The 25,649-nt window shown below is 48.1% G+C and overlaps 1 protein-coding gene across 6 annotated transcripts in view; it reads right to left on the reverse strand.

Annotated features, from left to right (window-relative positions):
* PPP2R5D (protein phosphatase 2 regulatory subunit B'delta) overlaps positions 1-25,649 on the reverse strand; it is a 65,318-nt gene that overhangs the window by 30,053 nt on the left and 9,616 nt on the right. For all 6 annotated transcript variants that reach the window (XM_090054149.1, XM_090054165.1, XM_090054172.1 and 3 more), the window contains exons 4-12: positions 19,218-19,417; positions 18,663-18,773; positions 16,837-16,929; positions 16,144-16,274; positions 15,690-15,749; positions 14,321-14,429; positions 13,305-13,358; positions 5,486-5,656; positions 725-852 (exon numbers count right to left, since the gene is read on the reverse strand). In XM_090054149.1, coding sequence (XP_089910275.1) covers positions 725-852; positions 5,486-5,656; positions 13,305-13,358; positions 14,321-14,429; positions 15,690-15,749; positions 16,144-16,274; positions 16,837-16,929; positions 18,663-18,773; positions 19,218-19,417 — 1,057 coding nt within the window. The remainder of the gene's footprint in view (positions 1-724; positions 853-5,485; positions 5,657-13,304; positions 13,359-14,320; positions 14,430-15,689; positions 15,750-16,143; positions 16,275-16,836; positions 16,930-18,662; positions 18,774-19,217; positions 19,418-25,649) is intronic.

A 25,649-nucleotide genomic window follows, 5' to 3' on the forward strand; every position in this document is an offset into this window, starting at 1 on the left:
TATCAGCAATGTTACCTTTGCAATGTAATTTTCCTGGGCTTTTGTTAGAGAACTCAAGAATCTCTGTTGTAGAGTATAAGCTTCCTTAGCCATTCACAGAAGGGACAAGAGTGTTTTTAAAAACAAGTGAAAGACCTTTGCTAAAGATCAAACACCTTCTTAACTTTAACAAGTAAGAACAAGAAGAAAAACTGGTAGGGAGCTGAAGGAAGGATGACCAGATGATGTGGTATCACAGAAGTAGATCTCAAATTGAAGAACAAGCAACAGCTTGCCTACCTGGTTGGTTCTGCTTTCCTTATGCACCTTCATATTCAGCAACCCATCTAACAATGCCTTTAATCAGCACTGAAGACTACAGAAGGATTTACTGGTTTGTGAGCAGCTCCAACATTGAGCTAGACTATTTCAACCCAGCTGTTAGGCAGACTTACAGGGATATCCAGCTATCAAAAAATGGGTTGGCTAAGAAGCCCCAAAGGCTTTTTTTTCCCAATAGGAGCCACCCAGAGCAGGACTCACAAGCTCAAGCTGCTGTGACCAACTCAGTTCTTTTGATTCTACCCAGGTATTAGCCCGCCTTTCAATTCAGCACCTGAGCACCACACTTCTTCTCCGCAAAGCCAGTGAGCAAACACCTCCCCAGTCCTGCAGTGGGCTGGAGCCCCCCTAGACACGAACTCCTGTATTGCCTGTGGGTCACACATGCACAGAAAATACCTACTTGTTCCAGTGACTCTTGGAATTCTTATACAGTGCTGGGAACATGATAGGGAGAATTTTGGCTGCATTGTCACTGATCAGACTCATGATGTATTCATTGTTCCAGTAGTACAGTGCCCGCTCTGCCACCTGCAGCAGGAGGGAAACATAGCACAATTCCACTCATCACCACACAGGCATGTGGTCTGGCACTGCCCTGCCAGGAAAGTGGATTCCCAAAGCTCTAAAGGAATGGCCCATTTCAGACATCTGTCACAAGCATTTTCTTTCCCTGAACCGAGAGTCACCTCTCTTGGCTTCTATTCTCTCCTACATCTCTGTTATGAGTGTCTTCACCCCAGTGGGGACCCACAGGACTCTGACCTTCTCCATCCTTGGGTAGCTTCCCTATGTCACTTGCCTGCAGCTGTGCTTTGAAACAGCTCCCTTCAACCATCTCCCTTACTCTGAACACCTCTCCCTTTTACAACTCTCTCCCATGGGCTTCCCTCACCCTAGCCCAATTTCAGGCTGTTTCCTGCCCTTCAGGTTTTTGCACCTACTGCCTTCACCTCACCTGTATGCCTTTTCTTCTGTTACCTTCCACATAGTCCCAATTCTACAGCTCCTTGACCTGTCCCACAAAGATTTTTCCTCCTCTTTTGTGGGCGGGTCAGCCAACAAGCCCACAAATTCATGCCCTCCTTTCAGGGAATGATGAAAACATCTTGCCTCTAAAAATCAAAATAAATCTGTGGCTCTATCAAATCAGGTGCTGTATGCCCCAGCCACTCAGATCTAGGATTTTAAAAAAGGGGGTGCAGGTAGTGTGGTGCATCACCCTATAACATAATGCATATTTTTCTCCAATTAAAAAAAAAAAGAAGCTTTCAATAATATGCTAGAGGCGTATGGCTTTATTATTCCAGTTATGATCTGAGCAAAAACAAATACAAGTGAGTCTGTATGGTGCTGACTGACAGTTCTAGGGTGGGGCAGGCACCTGGTCCCCAAGGTAGGGGGTACAGCTGCTACTCGTGGGCCTGGCAACAGACAGAACTGCCCCCTGCACAAGTTCCCCAGACACTCCAACCAAAGTGCCCCTCACTTTCTTTATGTATTCCCCCTGCCACCTCAAATGCCTCCTGTCTCTATCCCAGACCTATCCCATCATGCCCCAAACCCAGATCCCACCATCCCTCTCATGCCTCGCTCGAAATCATATCTTGTGCCCTCATGAATCTTTTGCACCATGAAGACTTCTTTCCATCACGCTTCAGCACCCCCAACCCTTCATCATCCCCCGTCATCCCAATGAGTCCTCCCACTACGTGTTCAGAGGAGTAAACCTTACTCCAGCCCTCCCACTGCCCTCCCCCTTACCCTCTATTTCACCCTGCCCCACTGTCTCTAAGCCTCAAATTCCAGCTGCCTCTTACACCTTCCCACCACCACAACACCCCAGCCCGTCTTCACCCCACACCCCTCTACCTCACAGGCTCCCCCCCCAAAAAAAGCTTTGTGGTGCTCATGACCCCGTATCCAGCCCTCAGGGCATCCAGGAGCTTCTTACCCTCAAAACCCCTCCCAAACAGTTCTCCCAGACCCTCGGTGTGTGGGGGCAAGACTAACTGCCTCTCTATAGAAAGAAACAACTGGGGTTGGAGGAGGACATACTTCAGCTGTTGGTAGTGCCCCTGTCCCTCTCATCCATCCATGCACAGCTTTCTGCCACCTTGGCTGTGCCACTAGTTCAGTTCTCTATCATCTGCTGTAATGAATAACTCAGGAAAGGGTCATGCAGTAACTGACCTCTACGTCTCATATTTGCAACTCCCTCCTGCCTCCAACTGCTGTGCCACTGCACAACTCAGCCTGCTTTTAGCCCTCCCCCCTCCACCCCCATCTCTGAATTGTTGTGGGTTCAAATCTCCTAAGAACAAAGCCACCCAGTACAGGTCCCTATGTTGCAGCACACCTTCACTGGGCATGCTAGGAGGTGAGCAGAGAAACATTACCTAGAAAGGTAACAGATAGGATAATTGTAGAAGAAAGGCTAGCCTGATTGGGGGATGGGAGAAAGTGGAAATAAAAAATCATCTTGCTGGGTGATCTGACCCCCACTGGCTTCCTGCCCCTTGGGCAGGGGGCTAGACCCGATTATCTCACAAGGGCCCTTCCAACCCTAAAGTCTATGAAATATTACTACTAATAATAAAAATAATACTACAAGGGTTAACACCTGTGAGGTGAAGAGATTAGCATAAATCAAGTAGAAGATAAGCCATGAAGTCAACTGACTCCCTCAACTCCACCTGAATAGAAATGTATCTGTCATTGCTGGACAGTTTGTTTTAAACATTCATAGAGGTCATAGATTTCTCAAGTCAGAAGGGACCTGGTAGATCATCAGGTCCAACCCCCTCCTCCAGACAGGAAAGAGCACTGGGGTTAAGTAACCCCAGCCAGATGCCTGTCTAATCTCCTCTTCAACACCTCCGTTGGAAGCCTATTCAACATTTTGGCAACCCTTACCATAAAGAATTTCTTCCTTATGTCCAATCTAAATCTGTTCTCCTTCAGTTTGTGGCCGCTGTTTCTAGTAACCCCAAGGGAGGTCCTGATAAACAGAGTGTCCTCTATTCCCTGCTGACACCCTTCCCCCCTCCAGTGAACCTGTAGGCAGCCACAAGGTTGCCTCTCAGTCTTCTCTTGCAGAGGCTGAAGAGATTCAGATCCCACACTATCCCTATGAATACTATCCCTATGAATCCACCCCCTGGTCCCAGGCCACTTTTAGATTTGAAGCCAGTATGTTCACTTAGTTTGACCCATACTATACGAGTCAAACTTTCATCAGCAATTTATGTAACAAGTCCCCTTCCTTGGGCTAAGATAGAGCAAAGCTTTCAGAAACATCCAATCTCCAAGGTTCCCAGTGATGGAAGAAAGGGAAGTTATTTTAGCAGTCAGTTATCATCACTTGTGAATTTAGGCTAGAAATAAGTCCCTTTTTTTTTTTTTTAAATCTAGCTTCAGTTTCCAGCAATTAGATCACATTATGCATTTACTAGATTAACAAGCAGTCTAGCATCAGAAATCTTCCCCATTAAAAGTACTTGCAGACTCTGAGGAACTCGCCTCTTAAAAGTCTATCTAATAAACCACACAGACTGATTTTTTTTCCAGTCTCCAAGGCAGGCTTCTTCCACATCTTTTCTTTTTGTAGTGGTCTTTTGAACTCTTTCCAATTTCTGAACATCTTTTTTTGAAATGTGAACACCAGAAACAGACACAATATCGAGAAGTGGTCTCACTAACAGTCCATGGACAGCGATAACACCACACTCTCCTCCTATTATGCATGAGCCTGTTTATACATCCCTATGTCACAAGAACTATTAAAATTGGATTAAAGTAGCTAATCAATCACTTAAAGTGATCAGTGACTCATGCAGGATTCAACTTGTACATTGCACTAACAGATGAGACTAAACCAAAGACCTTGCTGAAATATAAGAATTTTATAGCCACTCAGTTACTTAAAGTAAATTTAGGTCATCCAAAACCATGCTACTTTTGACAAGACATTTCCACATTAACTGGCATTCATTATTCCTTTGCATCTTGGTGCTGCCCTCCACCATGCCTGCATCTGTATGGAATTTACAAGATCTGAGAGGCAGAAATATTATTTCCCTAAGCTTCTGTGACATGCCTCTCATGTTGTTGTCCCTACAGTAGGGGTGTCAAACTCATTAGGCCCCACAAGCTGTACAAGTAGTGCAAGGCTGGTTTGCAGGCTGGATCAGGCCCACAAACTAGCTCCGCACACCAGATCCATCATGCAGAGCCAATCCAACATGGGTACTGCATGTAGCATGCATAGCTCCAGCCTCAAACGCTATGTGCCAGATCTGCCCCCATGTCATATGTGGGGCTCATCTAGTATATGCTGAACAAGGTGTGCAGGTCTAATTTGACGCCGATAGGAAGCACCCTGGGCCAACTGATAGGGCTCCAGGGGCTGGATCTGCCCCCACAGACCAGATCTTTGACACCCCAGCCCTACAGGAACAAACAACACGCAACCATGCAGAGGAGGGGGTTGCTGAAAGGCTGAAGTGCCTCCCATCACTGTAACATGGGGTTAACACCATCATCTTCTTCACTTCGGCTCACTGAAGTAGAGCCATTTAGAGTGCCTGATTTCCCCTCTCCTTCCATCACCTAACAGAATGATCCAGTATCCACAGCGCTAAGCCAATACAAGGCACCCGCTTTATCAGCACATAACACTGGGACTATTTGGGAGGTAAGGACTTTTCCTTAGTTGACTATCCTCTGGTATTGCAAACAATTAGATACTTTGATACAGTATAGGTGCAGAACTCTTCAAGAAGATGAAGCTGAATGGTACCCACCTCCATCACTGTACCTATTGGCCACCTACAACCAGAGACAATACCATGTGCTTGCACTAGCTCTGCACTGTTCTGATACTAAGAGCTGGATAATTCTGCCTAGCCAGGAAGGACTGCTTTGATAGCTTGAACAAGTCTCTCAACACTTCTTCTGGATTATATTGGCTCCCAATGCCTCTTACTTTTTTGTGGCAGGTATCCTAGTCAGAATCCCAAATATCCTAGAATTCATCAGCCATAGTTTTTGACAGAATCTCCCAACTCCCAGAGAATCATACTTCACAATTATTTGAATGTCCTCTTTCAAACCTGAGCTGAATGCAAGCGGTGTCATATTGTTTACTGAGACTGAGACCTACCTGAAAGTGTGGGCTGGAGACACACTTGGCCAGCTGCCTGAAGAGAGGCTCCATAACTTTCACAAATTCAGAGGGCTCAATCACATCCAGTATCTCCTCCAGCTCATTGAGAAACATCACTTCCTTAGGGCTGTGAGTTTTTGGCCAGAACTTCAGCAAGCCCATAATTACCTGAGAAGAGACAAAGCAGAATGCAAAATCTTGGGTAAGGTATCCCATCATCAATGGGTACAGAAATTTGGTGACAGTAGGAATCAAAAAGCAGCTGTATCCACATACCACACAGTCTCAGTATGTGTAGACTCAGTTATCCATGGAAGACACATAAACCATCAGCTCGATAACACTCCTGTCACCACAACCCATCCCCTCCCCCATCCCACTACACCCAGGGCCCCACAGACCTGGACAGAGGTACTGAACGCCTCTTTGTCCTCCCATCCCTTTCCAAGGTGCTCAAGAGAACTCTATCAAGATACTGGTGCCTTACAAATTCCAGCAACAGGACTGTCTCTTAAGCCCTAAGCTAAGGAACATGGACTGAGTGAACTCTATTCTATTCTCTCTCCCTTCTATGTGTTCTCCATCCAACTTGCCCTCAGCACCAGTAAACAGACACTCCTGAGCCTCATTCCAGAAGCTGACAGATAACTTTGCCATCCTTCCATTCCCAGGTAACTTCCTTGCAGGCAGCTTCTGCAGTAGGTGTAAACAAAGGAAGGCAGGATGCAGATATTTGCCCAACACAGGAGATCCTTGTTATAGCTCCTTTTTCCTGGGCACAGCTCTTCCTATTCTCTTCAGGTTCTTGCACAATTCTTATCATCAAGTCAGCCTTTTAGAATCAGGAAACTAAGCAAGGAGTTTTCTGTCCCTGTTTCTCTCAAAGGAAAGTTCACTGCATAGCAAATAGGGTTTCTGGGTCAATTAATAGGCAGTGTAGTATTCTAAGAAAAGACATGGTGAAGAGGGGCAATCTTGCATGCAAATAAAAAAAAATTCCTTTTAAACCTACATGGGCCTTCACATACCTAGGGAAAAAACAGAGTCCTGCATGCTCATACTGTGAAGGAAAAGATCTGCACCTATTGATTTCACCAAACCTAAGATCAAGAGGCAACTCAACATCATACACTGGTGACTGAGAACAAAGGAGATGTCCTACCTCGCAGAAAATATGGTTGCCCTGTGCATTCAGTGGCAGGAGACTCAGCCACAGGACAAACACAGCAGGTTTCTGGACAGCAACATCTATGGTCATGGATGCTAAGATACAGGACATTCAACCCAGTGTACCATGGTGTGAACTAGCTGCCTTTGAGTTGGAAAGGAAGCTCTCATCCACATGCAGGACTGTGCCAACTGGCACATAGGCACCTTACATTGTCACCTTGGATGCCAGGTAATGGCAAAGGCAGACCACTTGACCCTATGGACCAGTGACTGGGATAAAACTATTTCCTCAAGAAAGATGAGACAAATCCACTGCATACCAAACACCAGCTCTTGGTGTCATACCCCCCTCCCATACTGGGAGAGGTCCCCTGTGGCTCCTGCCTGCTTTGCCCTCCACGTAGTCCAGTACACCACTGTTTCTCCCATCTTTTCACTCCCCGATTGCCAGCCTTTTCACAGCTGCAGCTCATCAGCCGGGCAGGCTGATTCCCCTTAAGGGAAACCACCCTGTTACACATGCGTACTGGGCACTCAAGCATGGCAAAGCCCTTCCTCTTTTAAAGCAATTAAGAGTTATGTTTGTCCGCAGCTTTAGTCCCAGCTCCAAAAGAAATTTCTTCTAGAGCAAGTATTAGCAAGGATGAGTGGGAGTATGTCTCTGTTCCAGTTATTACTCACACTGTCATTCCAGAGCCCATTTACTCAGCTGACCTCAGTACTGTAGATAATGCATTAATGCAGCCTGAATTAATGGTAAATGAGGCAGAGATTAAGCAAAGAAGTGCTTTAAAATCTGGGTAAAATTTGACCACATCAAGACTTCCAGCAGTTTAGTTTTCATGACATTCCAGCCTCTTCCCAGTACAAGTAGAGCCATGCTAATCTGCAAACCTAGTAGCTCTCACTGAAACTCGGTGGTCTCAGCCACATTAATTAAAGACCTCTTGTGACCAAAGTGTCTGGATACTTTTCCATAGAATTGGATAACCTTGTGGAGTGCAACTATAGAAATGGTGTGAAGTTTTACAGAACAAAGTGTCCTGTCCTACATTTACAGAACAATATAACAAACCTTCACTGTAAAATAAGGGGTCAAAAACTGGAGGCAACAAAGGAAAGTGACCTGGGGGCATTTGCTGGCCCACAGGATGACCATGAGCTGTTAACATGATGTGGCCATGAAACAGGTTAACACAATTTAAGGCTGTGGGAGGCAGGATATTTCTAGTGTTGAAAAGGAAGTATTAGTACCATTATACCTCCCACTGGTAAGACCCAGTTTAGAATAATGTGTACACCAGGACTGTCCAACTTCTAAGTGGTGTGGAACCGCACACCACATGGGCTTCACCAGCATGGAGCACAACAGGACTCCTTGATGCACTGCACTGTACAGGCTCCTCAGCCCCAACTTCCAGCTTCCTGGTCACTGGCTCCCCTCCTGTACCATACCATACCATGCAGATTCCCCACTCCAGGCCATGCGATCCCTGTGTCATGTTGCCCTGTATCATGCGTCATGCTGCCCTGCCCCTTGGGGTAGGTTGGAAGTAGAAGCCAGAGTAGGAGCCTGGAGACCCAGCTTCTGCTGCACCCAGACCATTGGGAGGAGGGGGTGGGGGGAGCAGGTTAGGTGGATGCCTGGGGACTGCATGTTAAACCTCTGTGGACAGCTTTGGCATACACCTTTGGCTGCCTGCTTTCAAAATGATGTATTTACATGAGGACAGATACAAAGGTCTAGGAGGATGATTATAGGAGTGGAGATGAAATGAGATTGCCTTGTTTAGCATTGCAAAATATAGGCTGACAGAGTATACAATTACTCTCTTTAAACACATTTCCAGGGTGAATATCAGGGAAGGAGAAGAGCTAGTTAAGGTAAGAACACTATTGGCATGAGATCAAATGGACACAAATTGGTCACAAACAAATTTAGATTGGAAATCAGATGCAGACTTAACCATCAGCGGACCCAAATTTTGAAAAGGCCTTCTGAACAACATGATGGGATAAGGTACCTGAATTGCTTCAAAACTGAAATTTGAATAGCTTATAGAAGAAGTGACAGCATGACAGGAAACGGGTGTGCTTGGTACAGTCATCTGGGTGTGTCACATAGATACTTATGTATTTGTTACTTCCATGAAATAGCTAAAAGGAAACACTCTGTGTGTGAGGTTCCTGGAAATCCCATGCTTCAGCACTTCCCATGGTTGCTTGTAGGGGCCAAGAAGAAACCCCCTTCCTCCACACCCCTTCCCTCTCCCCCAACCTGAGACTCCTTTGCTGGCTTCTGGGGTTCCCTCCCACCCCATATTCAGTTAAAGCATTGAACACTTGACACAGCTACAGTTTAGCTGGGGTATGCTAGTGCTCCAAGGGCACTTGAGAACCTCTTCAGTGCCTATTTAGTGAGATTAGGTCACGAATTTAAAGTCAAACCACCTGTCAAATTTGGCATCAGGAAGGAACAGTTTTCCAGGTCAAAGTGGCATGGACAATGGCTCTCCTCTGTAGCACACGGCACAGTCCTTTTCCTAGAACCATCTGAGTATATATTAACCTAACTAAATGTCATGCTGTTACAGTGGAAAAGCACTGGTTGCACCCTTGTGGCAGGTGTTTCTGCTTTTCTCTTAAGGTGCTTTCTGGCTGATGTATGCAAGAGGGGTCAGAGTAGGTGTTCACAGAATCATAGAAAATTAGGGTTAGAAGGGACCTCAGAATGTCATCTAGTCCAACCCCCTGCTCAGAGCAGGGCCATCCCAGCCAGGACTTTGTTAAGACAGGCCTTAAAAACCTCCAAAGATGGGGATTCCACTACCTCTCTAAGTAACTTGTTCCAGTGCTTCACCACCCTTCTAGTGAGAAAGTTTTTCCTAATATCCAACCTAAACCTCCCTTGGTACAACTTGAGACCATTGCTCCTTGTTCTGTCATCTGTCACCACGAGCTCCATCTCTATCCAGCTCCATCCTTTGGTACTTCAGGTACTTAAAAGCTGTGTAACAGGGTTTCCTTCCCAGCCAGGTCTGTGCCTCCAGTCTTCCCCTGTCTCTGGGCAGTCCACCTGCTCCACTCACACGCCACCTCTCTCTCACCGGAGTCCCATTCACTCCACTAGCTCTCACCTGGCCTCTTTCATGCTGCCCTCTTTCCTCAGCCACATTCATACTGCCCAGCCTCACCCGGTTTTGGGCTCGTCTCTCTATCCCTCAGTCAGCCCCGGTGCAGTCTGTCAGGCATCTCCCGCTACCTGAACATTTGCTGAATGACTCTACAACTGTTAGCCTACTTCGCTCCTGGCCCCTTTCTGGGCCTCCATGCCTCCACAGGGCCTCCTCCCTACGCCCCTCTCTTCAGGCCTCTCGCTCCATCGCCCCTCTCTGTCACCACCCTCCCTTGGGGTCTCTACTCACGTCCCCAGGCTTTACCCTGCTCTCTGGGCAAGGCTCCAGGTCCCTCCTCCAGCCTGGACTCTGCCTCAGGGCTCCTAATGAGCCTGGGCTCCCCCTGCTCTGCCGGAACACCACCAGGGATGTGGGGCTGGGGTTATAAGGCACTCTGACCTGCCTTTCACCAGGGAAGTAACTGGCCTGGCATTTCCTGGAGGTTCCCACAACACTAGGAGTCCCACCAGGCCACCCTTCCCCAGCAAGGTACAGTTTCATATCATGTCCAGGACCAGGAGCCTCCACCTGCCCATAGTCCCTTTCCTTACCTCCAGGTCCCCAAGCAGGAGCTTAGTCAGCTGATGTTGCTGCCTCCCTTATTAGTAGCCAACTGTCCTCTTTACATAGTTGGCCTGCATTTGAAAATGGCTGCTGCAATCAGCCACCTGGCGGCTGCCTGCTCCAAGTCCTTGAAGTGGCAGGCACCAAAGACGCACTGCCACAAGCTATCAAATCCCCTCTCGGTCTTCTCTTCTCCAAACTAAATAATCCTAGTTCTCTCAGCTTCTCCTCAGAAGTCATGTGCCTCAGCCCCCTAAACATTTTCATTGCCCTCTGCTGGACTCTCTCTAACATGTCCACATCCTCTCTATAGTGGGAGACTCAAAACTGGACACAGTACTCCAGATGTGGCCTCACCAATGCTGAATACAAGGGAATAATCACTTCCCTCAATCTGCTGGCAATGCTCCTACTAATGCAGCCCAGTATGCTGTTAGCTTTCTTGACAACAAGGGCACACTGTAGGCTCATATCCTACAGTAATGAGGCCAGCCAGTACTGTCCACTGTAACTACCAGGTCCTTTTCTGCAGAGCTGCTGCTTAGCCAGTCAGTCACCAAGCTATAGTGGTTCATGAAATTCTTTTGTCCTAAGCACATGGCTTTGTGTGTGTCCTTATCAGACCTCAGGAGATTTCTTTTGGCCCAATTCTCCATTTTGTCTAGGTCACTCTGAATCCTAGCCATACCCCTCCAGCTTATCTACTACTCCCCCCAGTTTGGACACCATGAACTTGCTGAGGGTGCAATCCATCCCACCTTCCAGATGGTTAATGAAGATATTGGACAAAACAAGCCCCAGGACCGACCCCTGGGGGACTCCACTTGATACTGGCTGCCAACTAGACACTGAGCCATTGATTACTAACCTGTTGTTCTTTGAAAACTGGCTGCCTGCAAGTTCAAGGACTGGACTCAATGGCCTAGGAGACCACTTCCAGGCTTATATGCAGGAAATACATTCTGTGGTTAAACTGTGTCATCTTCACGTTGTCCATTTGGTCAAGGCCCAATATAATAGCCCCTTGGAGGAAGCTCTTCCACTGCCTTCCAGGGGCATTGAATCAGGCTTTCACTCACTAATTTGCAGAAGTAATAAGGGCATCCTCCACCACCTGTAACGATCTACAGCACTTGACTACAGTGCTTTGCTGTTTGAATGAAGTGCAAGCAAACACAATGAGAAGGACCCCAGAAATGTCGGAAAACAACCTATTTCTCTTCTCTCCTCCAACTCAAGAGCTTCACAGCTCCCCACCCCCAGTACATTTAACAGCAGTCTTGAGGACCACTGGGCTGGGATCAGCAAGTTATGGAATGCAATAGAGATTTCTTGTTAGGAGCAGGCATTTGAGAACATAGGAAGCAGTCTGACCAGGCAGCAAGAACCTGAACAAGGAACAAGGGGGCAAAAGGTTTCTCTCCAGAATGACCAGTTAGGGGAACCTGAAGCAGCCTACTGAAAGTGGCTGGCCAACATTAGCTGAACACAGGTCAAGCTCCTTGTCAGTGTGCAGCTGCCATTGCAGTACAAAAACCAAGCTGTAAATAATAGTTATTAACAAGATATTCTTGCATTTGTACCATCAGAGCAGGAAGCAACATACTTGGTTTTTGGCCATCTGCCACTTTTGAACCAGTGAGGAACAGAACCACACAAGATGTTTCCCATGTGCTCAACCCACTCCATGGAGCAGGTGTAGACACACAGATCATTCCTCTACTCCCTGTCAAGCCTGCAGCTAGTCTGTTTAGTGTTCCTGCTTGTCTGCATAGCCCCAGGAAACAAAATGTGCTTGAGCACTACAGCAACCTGCTTAACCATGTATGGTCTGTGAGCATAATGTCACAAAGGCAACTACACCTACTCCAGGATTTAGCATCCCGGAGATAAACTGGCAAAGCAGGATGTGACACAGATACTCCAAAAACCTCAGCAGGAACACAACGCATACACTCCACGAGAGACAGGGGCTGCTCAGCTATCATCTCCATCAGGACAGCACAAGCCTTTTGGGTCACCAGTTTCCAAATCACCTGCTATAGATTTTTGACCAGCTCTAGTTCCCAGATCAAGTTCTCACACACCTTACACTCCCTATTAACTTGTGATTATTTCTTTGCATGTATGACTCCCATGAACCTTCTCATAGCCAAAGCTGTATGGCCAGATAAGCAACTACCGAAAAGTGAAGCTATGCAAACTGAATTCCGTTACACCAGAATTTGAATCCCACAAGAATGGAGTCTTGCCCCTCCACTCAAGGTCAGACCGATCACCGTAGTTTGGGTGATCAGATTGGTCAGATTGGTACAGATCGTGGGATTTGTTTTTTTTTTGCTTTCTCTGCAGCAGGAGATGTAGCCCTCTTCCTGGGATCTTTCAGGTATATTTTAACAACCTTTGCAGCAGCAGAACATCGGCTGCCATGGTCCCCCTGTTTTACTGTGGCAGGTTAGGTTGTTCGATCTTAGGGTGTGCGTCAGGATTGACTGTGCAGTTTTGCTAAGAGACTAGGCAATGAATTCATACAGGGTGGTTTACATAGATGATCCTGCCCCAGGCAAAGGGCTGGGTTAGATGACCTCTGAAGGTTCCTTTCAGCACTACTTCTCTATGATTCTAAGAAGATTTCTTAGATCAGCTGCTCAGAAAGCATAGTCAGAATGGCCATTCCTGAGCAGGGTGTCCATCCCTACCCTATGGTTGCAACAACATCTCAAAGGTTACATAACCAATACTGTTCAGGACATCGCACTGTTCCACGGAACAAATAAATCCAGTCCATCCTCAGGTCCTCCGGAACAGAGCAAAAGCAAATTAATTGCAAAACTGTCCACAGTCAATCTTCTGGGGGAAAATTCTGGGATCTGACTGATATGACAAGGCCAAGAGAAGACACTTACTGGTTCTGTCAGGCTGCTGTCCTTTTCCAAAAACTGCACCACACAGTACGCCAACTGTCACAGGAAAAAAACAGCATGGTTAGAACTCTTCCAAGCATTAACAGGGGCAGGCAGACATCAGTGAATATATGTGAAAAGCAAGCACTTACCATACAGTGTGGTCAAAAAGCTACATTAGAGCTGATCATGGGGGAGAGAGGGGAGGGGGAGTGGCAACCAGTTGCCAACTCAAAGAAGACATTGCCTGACAACCGATGGAGGGCCTCCCTAAGTTCAATCACTAGGGCACAGGCCTTTGGGAAACACAGCTTAAATCCTCATACTGTACCAGAGTAGTTTTGTGACTGCACATTCACAAATCAGCAGCCACCAATTTAACAAATCAACATATGCATGCAGAGAGGGAACAAACAGGGCAACCCAGTGAGTCCCACCTTCTCAAGCAAGGTCAGGGAACAAGATGCTATGATGGGCCTCACCACTCAGCATCAAAGCTTTCATTACTCCATTTGCTAGAGTTCTGATCTATATAGATCAGCAACTCCCTAGGGCAGGGAGCTGGTCTCTGTATCAGTGTGAGTGCATAGCATAATGTTGATACTACATAGAGAAACAAAGACAAAAAAAAGTTGTTAATAGTAATGACCTATGCTTCCCCTACACACCCTAGGATAAGAAATGGATTTCAGGGCCCTCAGCCATCTGACCACACCAGGGCCACATGCCACCAGAGACAAAGGATGAATAAGCTTAACAGTCAAGACGAGGGAGAGCAGCAGCACCCACTCACACTGGCTAGGAGCCAGCAGCAGCAAGTTAACAGGCTGGAGTGAAGGACTACCATCTACAAGCATACCTGGGAGTGAGAGTTCTAGTCAGACAGGAGAGGGGTGACTGCGCAGAAACTTCAGAAGGCCCCACAGAAAGAGCTTTGCAGCAAGCCTAGAAAATTACTATAAATGAATCCAGGGTGCTCACACGCTGGCTTTGCGCTGCTGACAAAAAGCACTTCTCACCTGCGGGTGGTAGACGCTCAGCGATTTCACCTTGTGCAAAGGTAGCAACACTCGAATGAGGAACATCTTGTGCTCTTCCTTCAGAGGCAAAGCAAACCCATTGATTATACTGAGGGAAAGGGAGAGACGTATTGATGTTATTAGTGTAGGGACCCAGTATGAGGATCAGACTAACTGAAGCATACAACCAGTTTCTAGACCTATTCTACCACACCTACATATAGCAGTACAGAGAAAAGACCACAAGAAGAAAAGACTGAGACAATTCCAATATTATCAAAGCCTAAGTCTGTCTTGTCTGTCCATCCATTGGTCAGGCTTTATTTGCACTCTGATTGGCTGGCAGAAACAGCCAATCAAAGTGCTCCAAGAATGGGGTAGCACTGCCATGATTGCAAAGCCACAACCAGGACCAGACAGAGGGTGGGGGAACCGGGGCAGCAGCACTGGGGCCCCACTCCCTGCAAGAGCCAGAACAGTGGCAGCATGGGGCATTAGGTGGTGGCACTCCATCCCACTCCCCTCCCACCCGTCCCCCATCATTCTTGATGGGCAATTGGCTAATGGTACCATAAAGTCCACTCATACAGGACTCACAGGGCGACTACTCATAGCAGAGACTTCTCCCAAATACTGGTTTCATCTACACATGCAGAGGAGTGCGCAGTTCTTACTGCGCAGTCATTTAATACTTGCATAAGCAAGTACTAAGCAACTGAGCAGTAACCACCTTTACTGTGCAGTACCGTCGCCACACATTTTTTTCACCAAAGTTACTGCGCAGTAGCTCATTACTACTACACAATAGCATTGCAACATTGTTAGTGCCCAGTAATGCTACTAAGCAGTAGCAATGAGTGATGGCACAGTAGCTTGTTGCTACTGCATCATAGCGTCTCATGTAGATGCATCCACTGCCTCCTAGTAAAGTGATGCAGCAACCACTGGATACAAGAGGGGGGTGGTGAGAGCAAACACAATTGTAAAGGCCTAAAACTTGACCCAGAACAAGGACAGAATTGTAATAGTATCTGTCAAAAGGAAAACAAACCTCTGGGGAAAGAAGGACTGTGCCCACCACAAGACTGGTCTGGAAAACTCTCTTGGCTTTGAGTGTATGCTTGGACACAAATTACAAGAAGTGTATTCTGTGACTCAGATGAAGTATAAGTCACCTCAGCAACTGAACCGTGCTGAAGCTGAGAAGTAACGTGTGAAGTCAGCCAAAGTAGTGGACTGGTCCTGACACTAGGCCAAGTAAGTTTGTTGCCTCATACAATATCTTACGCTGTGAGGTCCCATCCAACTCAAAAGGCCCCAGTCTCCTAGAAATGTCAAAATACATATGGAAAGGGACAAAGGCCCTCACCTGCCCAGGATCTCCAGTAGCTCTGCAATCCCATTGTGATGCTCCGTTTCATAGATAAACCTGAGAAGGGGGATGGGAGAGGAAGGGTCACTGCCAAACATAAGATGCAGGTTACTAGGCAGAAAGGGAGATTTCAGAGAGCTTTACAGTAACAGGTAAGTCACAGAAGACCCAATGCTGTCCATATTGCAGGATGTGGGAAAGCACCCTGATCAACTGTGGGTACTCTTAGGGTGTGCAAAGGGGAAAAAGGAGGTCCCTCCTCAAATCAGTTGGAGGCACAGAGCATTAAGGAATCTTCACTCACATCTCCGCACAGTGAGGCAACACGGCTTGTCCCAAGTTACTTGGCTAGTCACTGGCAAGGTCAGGAGTAAAACCTCAGTCTGTTGCTCTGTTTCTACAGGTCTTCTGAGCCTGTTTGCTAGGCCAGCAGCACTGGGAAGGACCTCACCTGTAAAATATGTTGTTGATCTGCCGTCTCACATATGCTCGCAGGCCCAGGAACTTTCCATAAATCCTGTGCAAAATGGTCTTGAGAAAGTCTCGTTCTCTGGGATCTTCGCTATCAAACAAATCCAGTAACTGTGGAAATAAAGGTTCAGTCAGTCCCTGTCAGTGATGTAACTAGAGATAGCACACCAGCCCCAGGTTCTGATTTACAAGGGATGCCAGACAGATGCCCCTGTTGTGGTGGCAGCAGCAGCCCAAGCAGCAACCGGACTACGGTGAACCCATGCAATAACAGCAGCCAGGGTCTTTGAGAGTCTCTGACCCCAGCCCAGAGACATTTACCACACCCCTCCCCCAGTAGTTCCCTCAGCCAGCCCAACCCTTGTGGGGTAAGGACATCCATACCCTACCCATTCCCAGGCCCTCACGACCCATGGCCTCAGAAACAGATTCTCTCTCACATATCTCCCATAAGGCCTATGGTAAAAGTCACTGATGACAGCTTATACAGATTCTCTCTCAGCACCAAGCTCTTTCAGCAAGGCATGGAGAAATGTGAGGCACCCCGGCACTGTCTTTCCTGATGCCTTCTAACCATCCCTTTCACAAGGCTTTGGGGACTGCCTGGACAGTGACTGCTGGGGGTCCCTCCATTCAAACATGAGAAGAGGTGGTAAGAGCTGCCACCACTTACTGACAGAACAAACTTCTGGTCAATATATTTCTTGGCTACATTTGGCTGAAAATCAGGCGATTCCAGAAACCGTAGAAAGAATTCATACACCAGCTGAAGGGGGAAGGAAGAGAGCGCTTTTAAAAAAATTAAAACATTTCACTGAATTCATATACTGTATTAAATCTTTTAATTATTTCCCTTGCGTTGAATGGAGCAGTGGCTATCAATTCTGGTGGAAACATTGGATTATCAGTAGTTGGAACTGGGAAGGATGTCATCTTATTCCTCTGCCAGGAACTAAACCCTCCCCCTCCCCCACATCTCTGCCAGAAACGGCAAATGATCAAAATGATAATTCACACAAGAGAAAGGGGAACATCAAGGGACAGACGGACAAGATGGATGCTACGAGAACACAGCAGGCCAGACAGTTGTTTCTGTACACTGTGTTTGATATATGGCTTGGCCATGCTAACCTAGGGACTCTGCTGTACCTCAGCTGACTAAGTTAATTAGTTGGTTTTGGAGTGGCTGCCCCGGTGATGACCAGTCGCTTCCCTTTATGCAAAGTCCCCGGCAGGAGTCAAGGTAGTCTGGACTTACTTAGTGGGGATCACAGAGACAAATGAGGTCTCAGTGCCCAGTCTCAGCGTAGAAGGAACTAAGAGACTTGCCTTGTGGGACCAGCCACGAGGGATACTCAAGCTGTACAAAGGCAGCTCTGGGCAAAGCAAAGTTACAGACTACCTGCCATGAATATGCCAGGGGAGTCACCAGCCTTGCTCGACACAAAACAAGAACCCAGTGATTAATGTTACAGTGGATCTGCCAAACCCCACCTAGTATGAACACAAGCATCCCTAGATAAGCTGCAGCAATAGTGAGTTACCCCTTACTGCCAAAGAATGGCATCTTAGTTCCAATTTGAGTATTTTTTTGTTCAGCCCTCATTCTGGTGCTCCCCACTACAGTGAACAGCCCTTTTCTAACAGGTCTCTCTCTGAGCAGGTGCCTGCAGACCCAATAAAGCAACTGCTTTAATTTTCTCTGAACTCCATTTTTCTGGATGAACCAAGTTTACTGCTGCAATCACCAGCAAGCTGTTCAAGTACATTTTCCAGGAATTCTAGCTTAGTGAGCATTTAGAAGTGCCCCTTCCCAATTTCCCAGTTATGTTCATACTTCTGCTGCTGGACTGTTTGCTTCCATTAAGTTTTACTCATTTATTTTTGGTTTTAAAAGCAGGCCTTTTTAAAGTGCTAAGTAAAGTTGTATTAGTGGATGTCCAAGCAAAGCTCCCACTGGGACCAAATAGCCCCCCTCCAAGAAGCATCACCCTGCTGGTTAGCCAGCCAACAAGCTTAGTGCCAGAGGAAAATAGTGATGCTGATACATGATGGAGTTAACCCTCCTGTGCCAAAGGACTGAAAGATGTGCCATGGGACACGAGAGACAGAGGAAAATTCCCCAAGGGTTGTATCACCTACTACCAAAATACAATGCTCCCCAAGTGCTTTAGAACAACTGCTCATTTTCAGCCCACCTCAGCATCCCCCAGGACCGAGCAGCATTCATTTGCAGGGCACTGAAGAATTAGTTTAGAAATGGGCCAGGTAACTTACCCCAGGGAAACACAGTGAGAAATACTGGCAGGAAAAAAAGGTTTAATCCCATGCACAGCAGAATCATTATCTTCTCTATCACTCCTCACCCTGGCACCTGTCTTTTCTCAACCCTGCTCACCAGGTGGCTTCTAGCTCTCCCCTTAAAACCAAAGTTACAGCTGGCAGCCTTTTGCTATTTGGTGTGGAGAAAGGCTAATGACAGCTCCCACTTCTCCTTACCTGGAGATGTGGCCAGGCAGCCTCTAGTGTAGGTTCGTCCTCCTCAGGATCAAATTCAGCTCCTGTCGGGTTGGATGAAGGGGGCAGTGTCCGGAAGAGGTTCACTGAAAACTGATGGGTGTGAAATGCAGAGAAGAGACCCTCACACACTGCAATGGTCCTGCTGACAGCAAAGCTCTCCCAGAGCCCTCTCACTAGCAGAGCAGCGCAAAGGTAGTGCTCTTTGCAGGTGCTCCCACAAACAGCTCCCTTGCTGAAGACCAAAGAATTACTGCTCTCATGCCACCCACAAACTCCACAGGTGTTGCCTGTGCCAAGAACAAAGTCTGCCCTTGCCCTCTCCTCATACATAAATTGGATCCAGCTTCCTTTGCAAGTGCACATACCGGACACTCTCATGCTCCTCCCGACAAGTTATCTTTCCTTTCACTAGCTGCCCTCACTCACTCATCTCCACAGTTTTAATTTCTTGACATGTACAAACAGCCTCTCCCAGTCCTGATGACCCCAGCCCCTTATGGGAAAAAATCACAGAAAGCTGGCCAGGGTCCCTACCATGATGACAGCTTCAGGGTAGATGGCCTCAGTGATGACATCGCGGTTGTGTGTGATGTATTCCACCATCTCATTGAGACCTGCCCGCTTCACCTCCTTGAACTTCAAGTCACTGAGCGGGTCAGAGATGAAGTCAAAGAGAACACAGCACTGTCGCAGCTTCTGTATGAACAGCTCTTCTCGTTCATGGGGGGGAGCATCTGACAGGGACAATAAAGCATGGAAGCGTTTCTCTTCTACACCACCCACTGCTGATCGGGATGTCTGGCTAGATAAGCATTTGACATGAAGCCCTATTTTTGTATGATCCAAATATCAGACAATCTCCACTGTGTTCAGCTTCACAACATTGCCATGGGACAAAGCAGTGCTCTCATTCCTGTTACCTACAGAAGGGATAACTGACACAGAGAAATGAAGGCCCTGCCCAGACAGGAAAGTTTTGCCAGTTAGTGGGGTGTAGCTTTTTCATGCGGACATTTTCTCTTCCCATGTAACATACGAGAAGCCAATAGAGACACCCACATGTTGGAAGAAAGGTTTCCACACAAGGGATACTTATTTAAGTGATCTAGGTATATCAGCACTACATCAAACACATTTTCGCTGAGTACAGCTCCCCAGTCACATCAGGACTGGAAACTGGGTCTCCCAAGTCCTCAGCTAGCATTCTTGCCACAGGAGTGCCCCTCTCTAGCACATGCTAGTAAAGGAGACAGGTGCCAAAATGGGCCATGCCCTCACTTATATTAGGCCCTTTATTAATGAAGTTGTTTCTTTGCTATATTGCTACCAGATGTTTCATAGTCGTAGTTTCTAGGGTCGGAAGAGACCTGAGCACATCATCTAGTCCGACCCCCTGCCATGGCAGGAAAGAATACTGGGGTCAAACGACCCCAGCAAGGTGTTCATCTAGCCTCCTCTTAAACACCCCCAGGGTAGGAGCCTGCATCACTTCTCTTGGAAGTTGGTTCCAGACCCTAGCAGCCCTGACTGTGAAGTAGCGCCTCCTGATATCTAACCTAAACCTACCCTCTGCCAGCTTGTAACCGTTATTTCTGGTCACCCCTGGTGGTGCTTGGGGGAACAGGGACTCCCCCAATGCCTGCTGGTCCCCGTGACTAGTTTATAACAGGCCGCTAGATCCCCCCTCAGCCTTCTCTTTTGGAGACTGAACAGGTTCAGGTCCCATAGCCTCTCCTCATAGGGCCTGCCCTGTTGTCCCCTGATCATACGAGTGGCCCTCCTCTGGACCCTCTCCATGCTGTCGACATCCCTCTTGAAGCGTGGCGCTCAGAACTGGATGCAGTACTCCAGCTGCGGCCTGACCAGTGCCGCATAGAGGGGAAGGATCACCTCCTTGGACCTGCCTGAGATGCATCTGTGGATGCATGACAAGGTGCGGTTGGCCTTCCTAACTGCCTTCCCACACTGCCGGCCCATGTTCATCTTGGAGTCAATGATGACCCCCAGATCCTTTTCCGCCTCCGTGCTGACAAGAGGGGAGTTCCCTAACCTGTAGGTATGGTGCCAGTTGTTCCTCCCGAGGTGCATCACCTTGCACTTGTCTGTGTTGAAACCCATCCTGTTGCATCCTTCCAGTGTGCCCACATCCCCCCACATCTTAGTGTCATTAGCAAATTTGAACAGGGTGCTTTTTACCCCCTCGTCCAAATCACTGATGAAGATGTTGAACAGTGCGGGCCCGAAGACCAAGCCCTGGGGGACCCCACTGCCCATGTCCTTCCAGGTTGAGAAGGACCCATCCACTACCACCCTCTGGGTGCAGCCCTCCAGCCAGCTGGCGACCCATTTGACTGTGTAGGTGTCAACACCAGTCCCCCAGTTTCTTAATGAGAATGGGGTGAGAGACAGTGTCAAAAGCCTTCCGGAAGTCCAGGAAGACTATATCCACTGCTACCCCTGCATCTAATGATCTGGTGATCTGATCGTAAAAGGCCACCAGGTTGGTCTGACAGGACCTGCCACTGATGAACCCGTGTTGGTTGCCCCTAAGCATGCAGTCCCCTGCTGGCCCCTCCTGGATGTGTGCCAGCATAATTTTCTCAATCCTAGGCAAGCTGTTCGAGGTAAGACTAACCGGCCTATAGTTTCCCAGGTCCTCCTTCCAGCCTTTTTTGAAGATGGGAACCACATTGGCCCTCTTCCAGTCCTCCAGTATCTCACCAGAGCACCACGAGTGCTCGTAACGCCGTGCCAGGGGACTTGCAATGACCTCAGCCAGTTCCTTTAGAACCCTAGGGTGGAGATCATCCGGGCCGGCTGACTTGAATACGTCCAATCCCTCCAGAAGCTCCCTAACTAAATCCTCGCTAACCCGTGGCCCAGGTGTGCCTCCCCCGGGGCCTGAGGGGAAAACCATAGTACAAGAAGCTTCAGCCTTTTCCACTGGCTGAGTAAAAAACAGACTTCTGGTCTGCCTAACAGCTGTATTCAGCTGGTAGACAGTAGGGGTGTGCGAAACAAGCTGTATTTGATTTGGATTCAGCCCGAATCGGAGGCAGTGATTTGATTTGTTGTTGCAGATCACTGTCTCCAATTCAATTTGGCCAAATCCGAATCTGCAGATTGAATGCTGATTCGGAGAATCAGCAATTTGGACACAGACACAGCTGTAAATGTTTTTTCTACATACATCAAGGTACCAGGCACAGTTCATGAACGCTGCGATGGTGGAGTGGCTGGAGCATCCCACAGGAGCACAGGGGGGCCCCCCCCATTATCAGCAACGAACCTGGAAGCAGACCAGAAGTACTTCTGGTCCACTTCTGGGTCTGCCAGGGAGGGCGCTGGGGGCCCCCCACGTCCCACCGGCTCAGCAATCAGCTGCAGGGGGACCCTGGGTGCCCCCCCCAGACCCAGGAGGTACCAATCGCTGAGCCGGGAGGGCGCGGGGGTGGGCCCCCAGCATGCTCCCCAGTGGACCCATAAGTGAGCCAAAAGTGCTCCTGGTCCACTTCCAGCTGGCAAGTGCTTCTGTGGGACACTCCATCCACCCCACCATCACAGCATTCACAAGCCACCTGGTACTTTGAGGTATGTAGAAAAAACATTTAAAGCTGTGTCTATGTCTGAATCGCCAAATCTTTCCAAATCGATTCAGAAGAGATTAAAGGGTCCTCTGATTTGATTCGAATCTGGAAATTTGGCCACCGAATTGGGCCGAATCAAATCAGGGACCGAAGCTTCACACACCCATACTAGGCAGTAGTCTATGCTAGGGAAATTACCTCTGCCTGGCAGCAGATGTCAGTAAAAGGGGTTACCTCTGAGCCATTCCTGAAAACACTGTCCCTGCTTGGGCTTATAGCTAAACAGTGTTCACTAGCACCCATTACCAACAGTAATTACGAACACTGGGTAACAGTCATAGCAAAGCAGCAGCTAAAACAAGCCAGCCCTGTTGCAAAGGAAATACCATGACTAAGAAGATCTGGTCATCTTTCAGGAATATGACGCTGCTTAGAGTCAAGGCTCAGAACAAGTCTGCCACCAAATTCACAGCAAAATCTCTGCATTCTATCACTTTCCACTACAGCAGACTGGAGGTTTGACAGCAGGCTCTAGCAGTGGGCTGTGCTATGGTGGTGGATCTTCTGACCATGGCGTCACTGGAGCTGCCCTTGCCCCCAGCTCTTGGCCAATGCACAGGCTGTCACTGAAGGAAATGCCACCACAGTGGTGCTGGAGCTACCTGCATCCTGCCACTGCAGCAAGCCCTACACATGCAGAACTTGGGCTTTGGTCATAGTGGCGGTATTTGTCCATGATGCTACTAGGGTTGCCAGTGCCCTGGCTCTCACTAGGCTGCAGGCTGCTGAAATGGGAAGCCCTGCCTCAGCTCTGACCACAGCAAAAAGGTTTCTGCCCTCCACGCATCGTGCTGGTGCAGCTGCCTGAGCCCTGGCAAAGGCCAGGACTCTAGCTGTCACTGCAGGGAACACCACGACCATGGCCAGAGCCACAGTGACAGTGGTTTCTGTCTGCCATGGTACTCATGTTGCCATGCTCCAGATCTCACAACGGCACTGTCTCCTGCTGCAGGAAGCCTGGCTGTCATAGTGGCTGCAAAAGCCTGGGTTCTAGCTGCTGTAGCGCGCGCGCGCGCACACACACACCCATACACACATACCCACACACTGCAGGGTTGGGGTAAAGGCTGCTATCAGTGGGCCTGGGTGAGGCCTGCTACATACCCGAGGAGGGAGTCTGGTCCTCCAACCAGTTTTGACACCCCTGCGTTAAAGGTATGTTTCTGCTACAATGATCAATAGTGAAATAGGTAAGGTTGATTATAAAATCTGTCCAGATATATTCAGATATATTTCAAAAGACATCCTACTAAACCAAACAGTTCATGCCTTCATGGAGCTGCCCTCTCAGGCTGCTGGCAAATACCAACATATCACCTTGCACTCAGCCTCTCTTTGGGAGCTATTCCAAACCACAAAGGCTAAATGTTTTTTATTACTTGTTTTAATTCTGGAACCCCTTTTGTGACAAAGAATCACAACAAGTATTATGACTTGCCCATGACCAGGATGCATGTCTCTGTGCAGAATCTCTCTCTCTACTCCCATGATGAGGCAGGCTTCACAGGACACTCAGATGGCTAACGGCCACTACAGAAAGGCCATTCCATACAATGGCTTTTCTTATCAGTAAATTTAGGACAACTGGCTATGAGCAACAGCAGCTTTTCAACCACCCTCAGGTTTTTAAGCTTATTTGTCTCAGTGAAGCGAGATCCTGCAGGTGTAAGAAACACTACACACTTGACCCTGTTTTGGAGCAAGAAGGTGAGATAGGGGGCTATTCAAGTCCCTTCTAGCGTGGCATTTCTAGGATTTCTTGGAACCAGACTCAACTGGGTGTTTTGTTATCAGCAATCCTTTGATTTGAGGACGATCTCTACCATGGCTCAATAAACTTGGTGTTTATGTTGTGCCGGAAGTACACAAGGAACTTCCTAGTTCATGCACACATCTTTCCCCCACTGAAAGACTAGTATATCAGTTCAAGAGGCCTGCTTTCCATTACTACAGCCTGTAGTTATAGAAAGTCCTTGTCCCAGGGGTGGCTGCAATGCCCCCTGGTGGCCGCTCAGCCCTTGCCAACCTGACTCCCCTTAGGACCGACTCCCCTTTACTCACCTGCCACACCTTGATGTTATCAATTTCTGATGAAAGGTAGGCTGCCCCAGGGTTTCCCAAGCCAGGTCTTACTCTTAGGACCAAAGGTACTCCTAGTCATTGCCTTAAGGCAATGGCAGCTAATTGCTAGTTTTATGGACTCCATCCTCACTAATACCTACTCCCAAGCCTTGCAAGTGATCTGCTAACGTCACCCATGGGCTACAGGCTCCCAGCCCAATGCCCTGCTCTCTGGCAGGCCCAAGGCACCAGACTCTCCTGGTCCTCACCAGGCACCAAACCTTCTCCCAAGTACCTAGTCCTCCCTGGGCTCAACTGCTCTCTTTCTGGGCCCCAGGCCCTCTATTCTTCTGGCCCATCTTTCTTTCACTGGGCCAGTTGAGACCTCCATGCCTCCCCTTCAGTCCTTCCCACAACCACCAATCTCCAGCCACTGCCTCTATCCCCCAGGCCTATCTGTTTCAAGGCCTGGTCTGTTCCAGGGCTCAGTGCTACTTACCCCAGCTCAGTGGTTATCAGGAGTCCTGCTAACGGGAGTTTCTCTCACAAGGGTACTCAGGGGTAGACTACCTGGCCAGCTTAGGCCATGGACTTATGAAATTCAAGCCTGGACCCCTCCTGGGCAGGTGAATCCCTAATCAGCCCCCCTGGCCACCTGCAGGTGCTCCCCAAGCAGCCTCTCCTGTTAAAGTAACATGCACGCACCAAGCACCCTGTCATAGTAGTCTGTCCCCCCACAACCTCATCTCTGATAAAAAGTTAAAGGCAAACTTTCCAGGAAAGCAGGCAATAAAATGCAAAAGTGCTTCCTTAGTGAGAAGAAAGGCATTGGGGTTGTCTGAGGTATGAGGAGAGGAGGGTGAGGAAAGCAAGGTGGGACTTACACAGGGATTCTGAACTGAGAGGGAGTCAAGACAACAGGCAAGAGTGCAGGAAACAGCCATGGTGGAAAAAAAATCAAGTAGAATATAGAGACTGGTGTGCAAGTTACTTTGGTGCAAAGGGACCCAGGTATAGATCCTCACGCTGGAGAAGGACCCAGACTCTCTGCAGGATGCAAATTAATCTCACGATCAAGGAGATGGGTTTCCTAAATTCCTGCTGTCAAAAGGACATGCTCTTGAGAGTCCAGAGAAGATTGAAAGCTTATTCTGTAGGGAATCGGAGCTGCAGATAAATGAGGGAAGAGGACCCCCCCCACCCCAAGACAGCATTTATGACAATTTCTTTGTTCCCTCTGAAAGAGAAGGGCTTTTTA

This window comes from Crocodylus siamensis, chromosome 1, assembly GCF_052110815.1.
Source record: "Crocodylus siamensis isolate JL-2025a chromosome 1, ASM5211081v1, whole genome shotgun sequence".
Classification (NCBI taxonomy): Eukaryota; Metazoa; Chordata; order Crocodylia; family Crocodylidae; genus Crocodylus; species Crocodylus siamensis.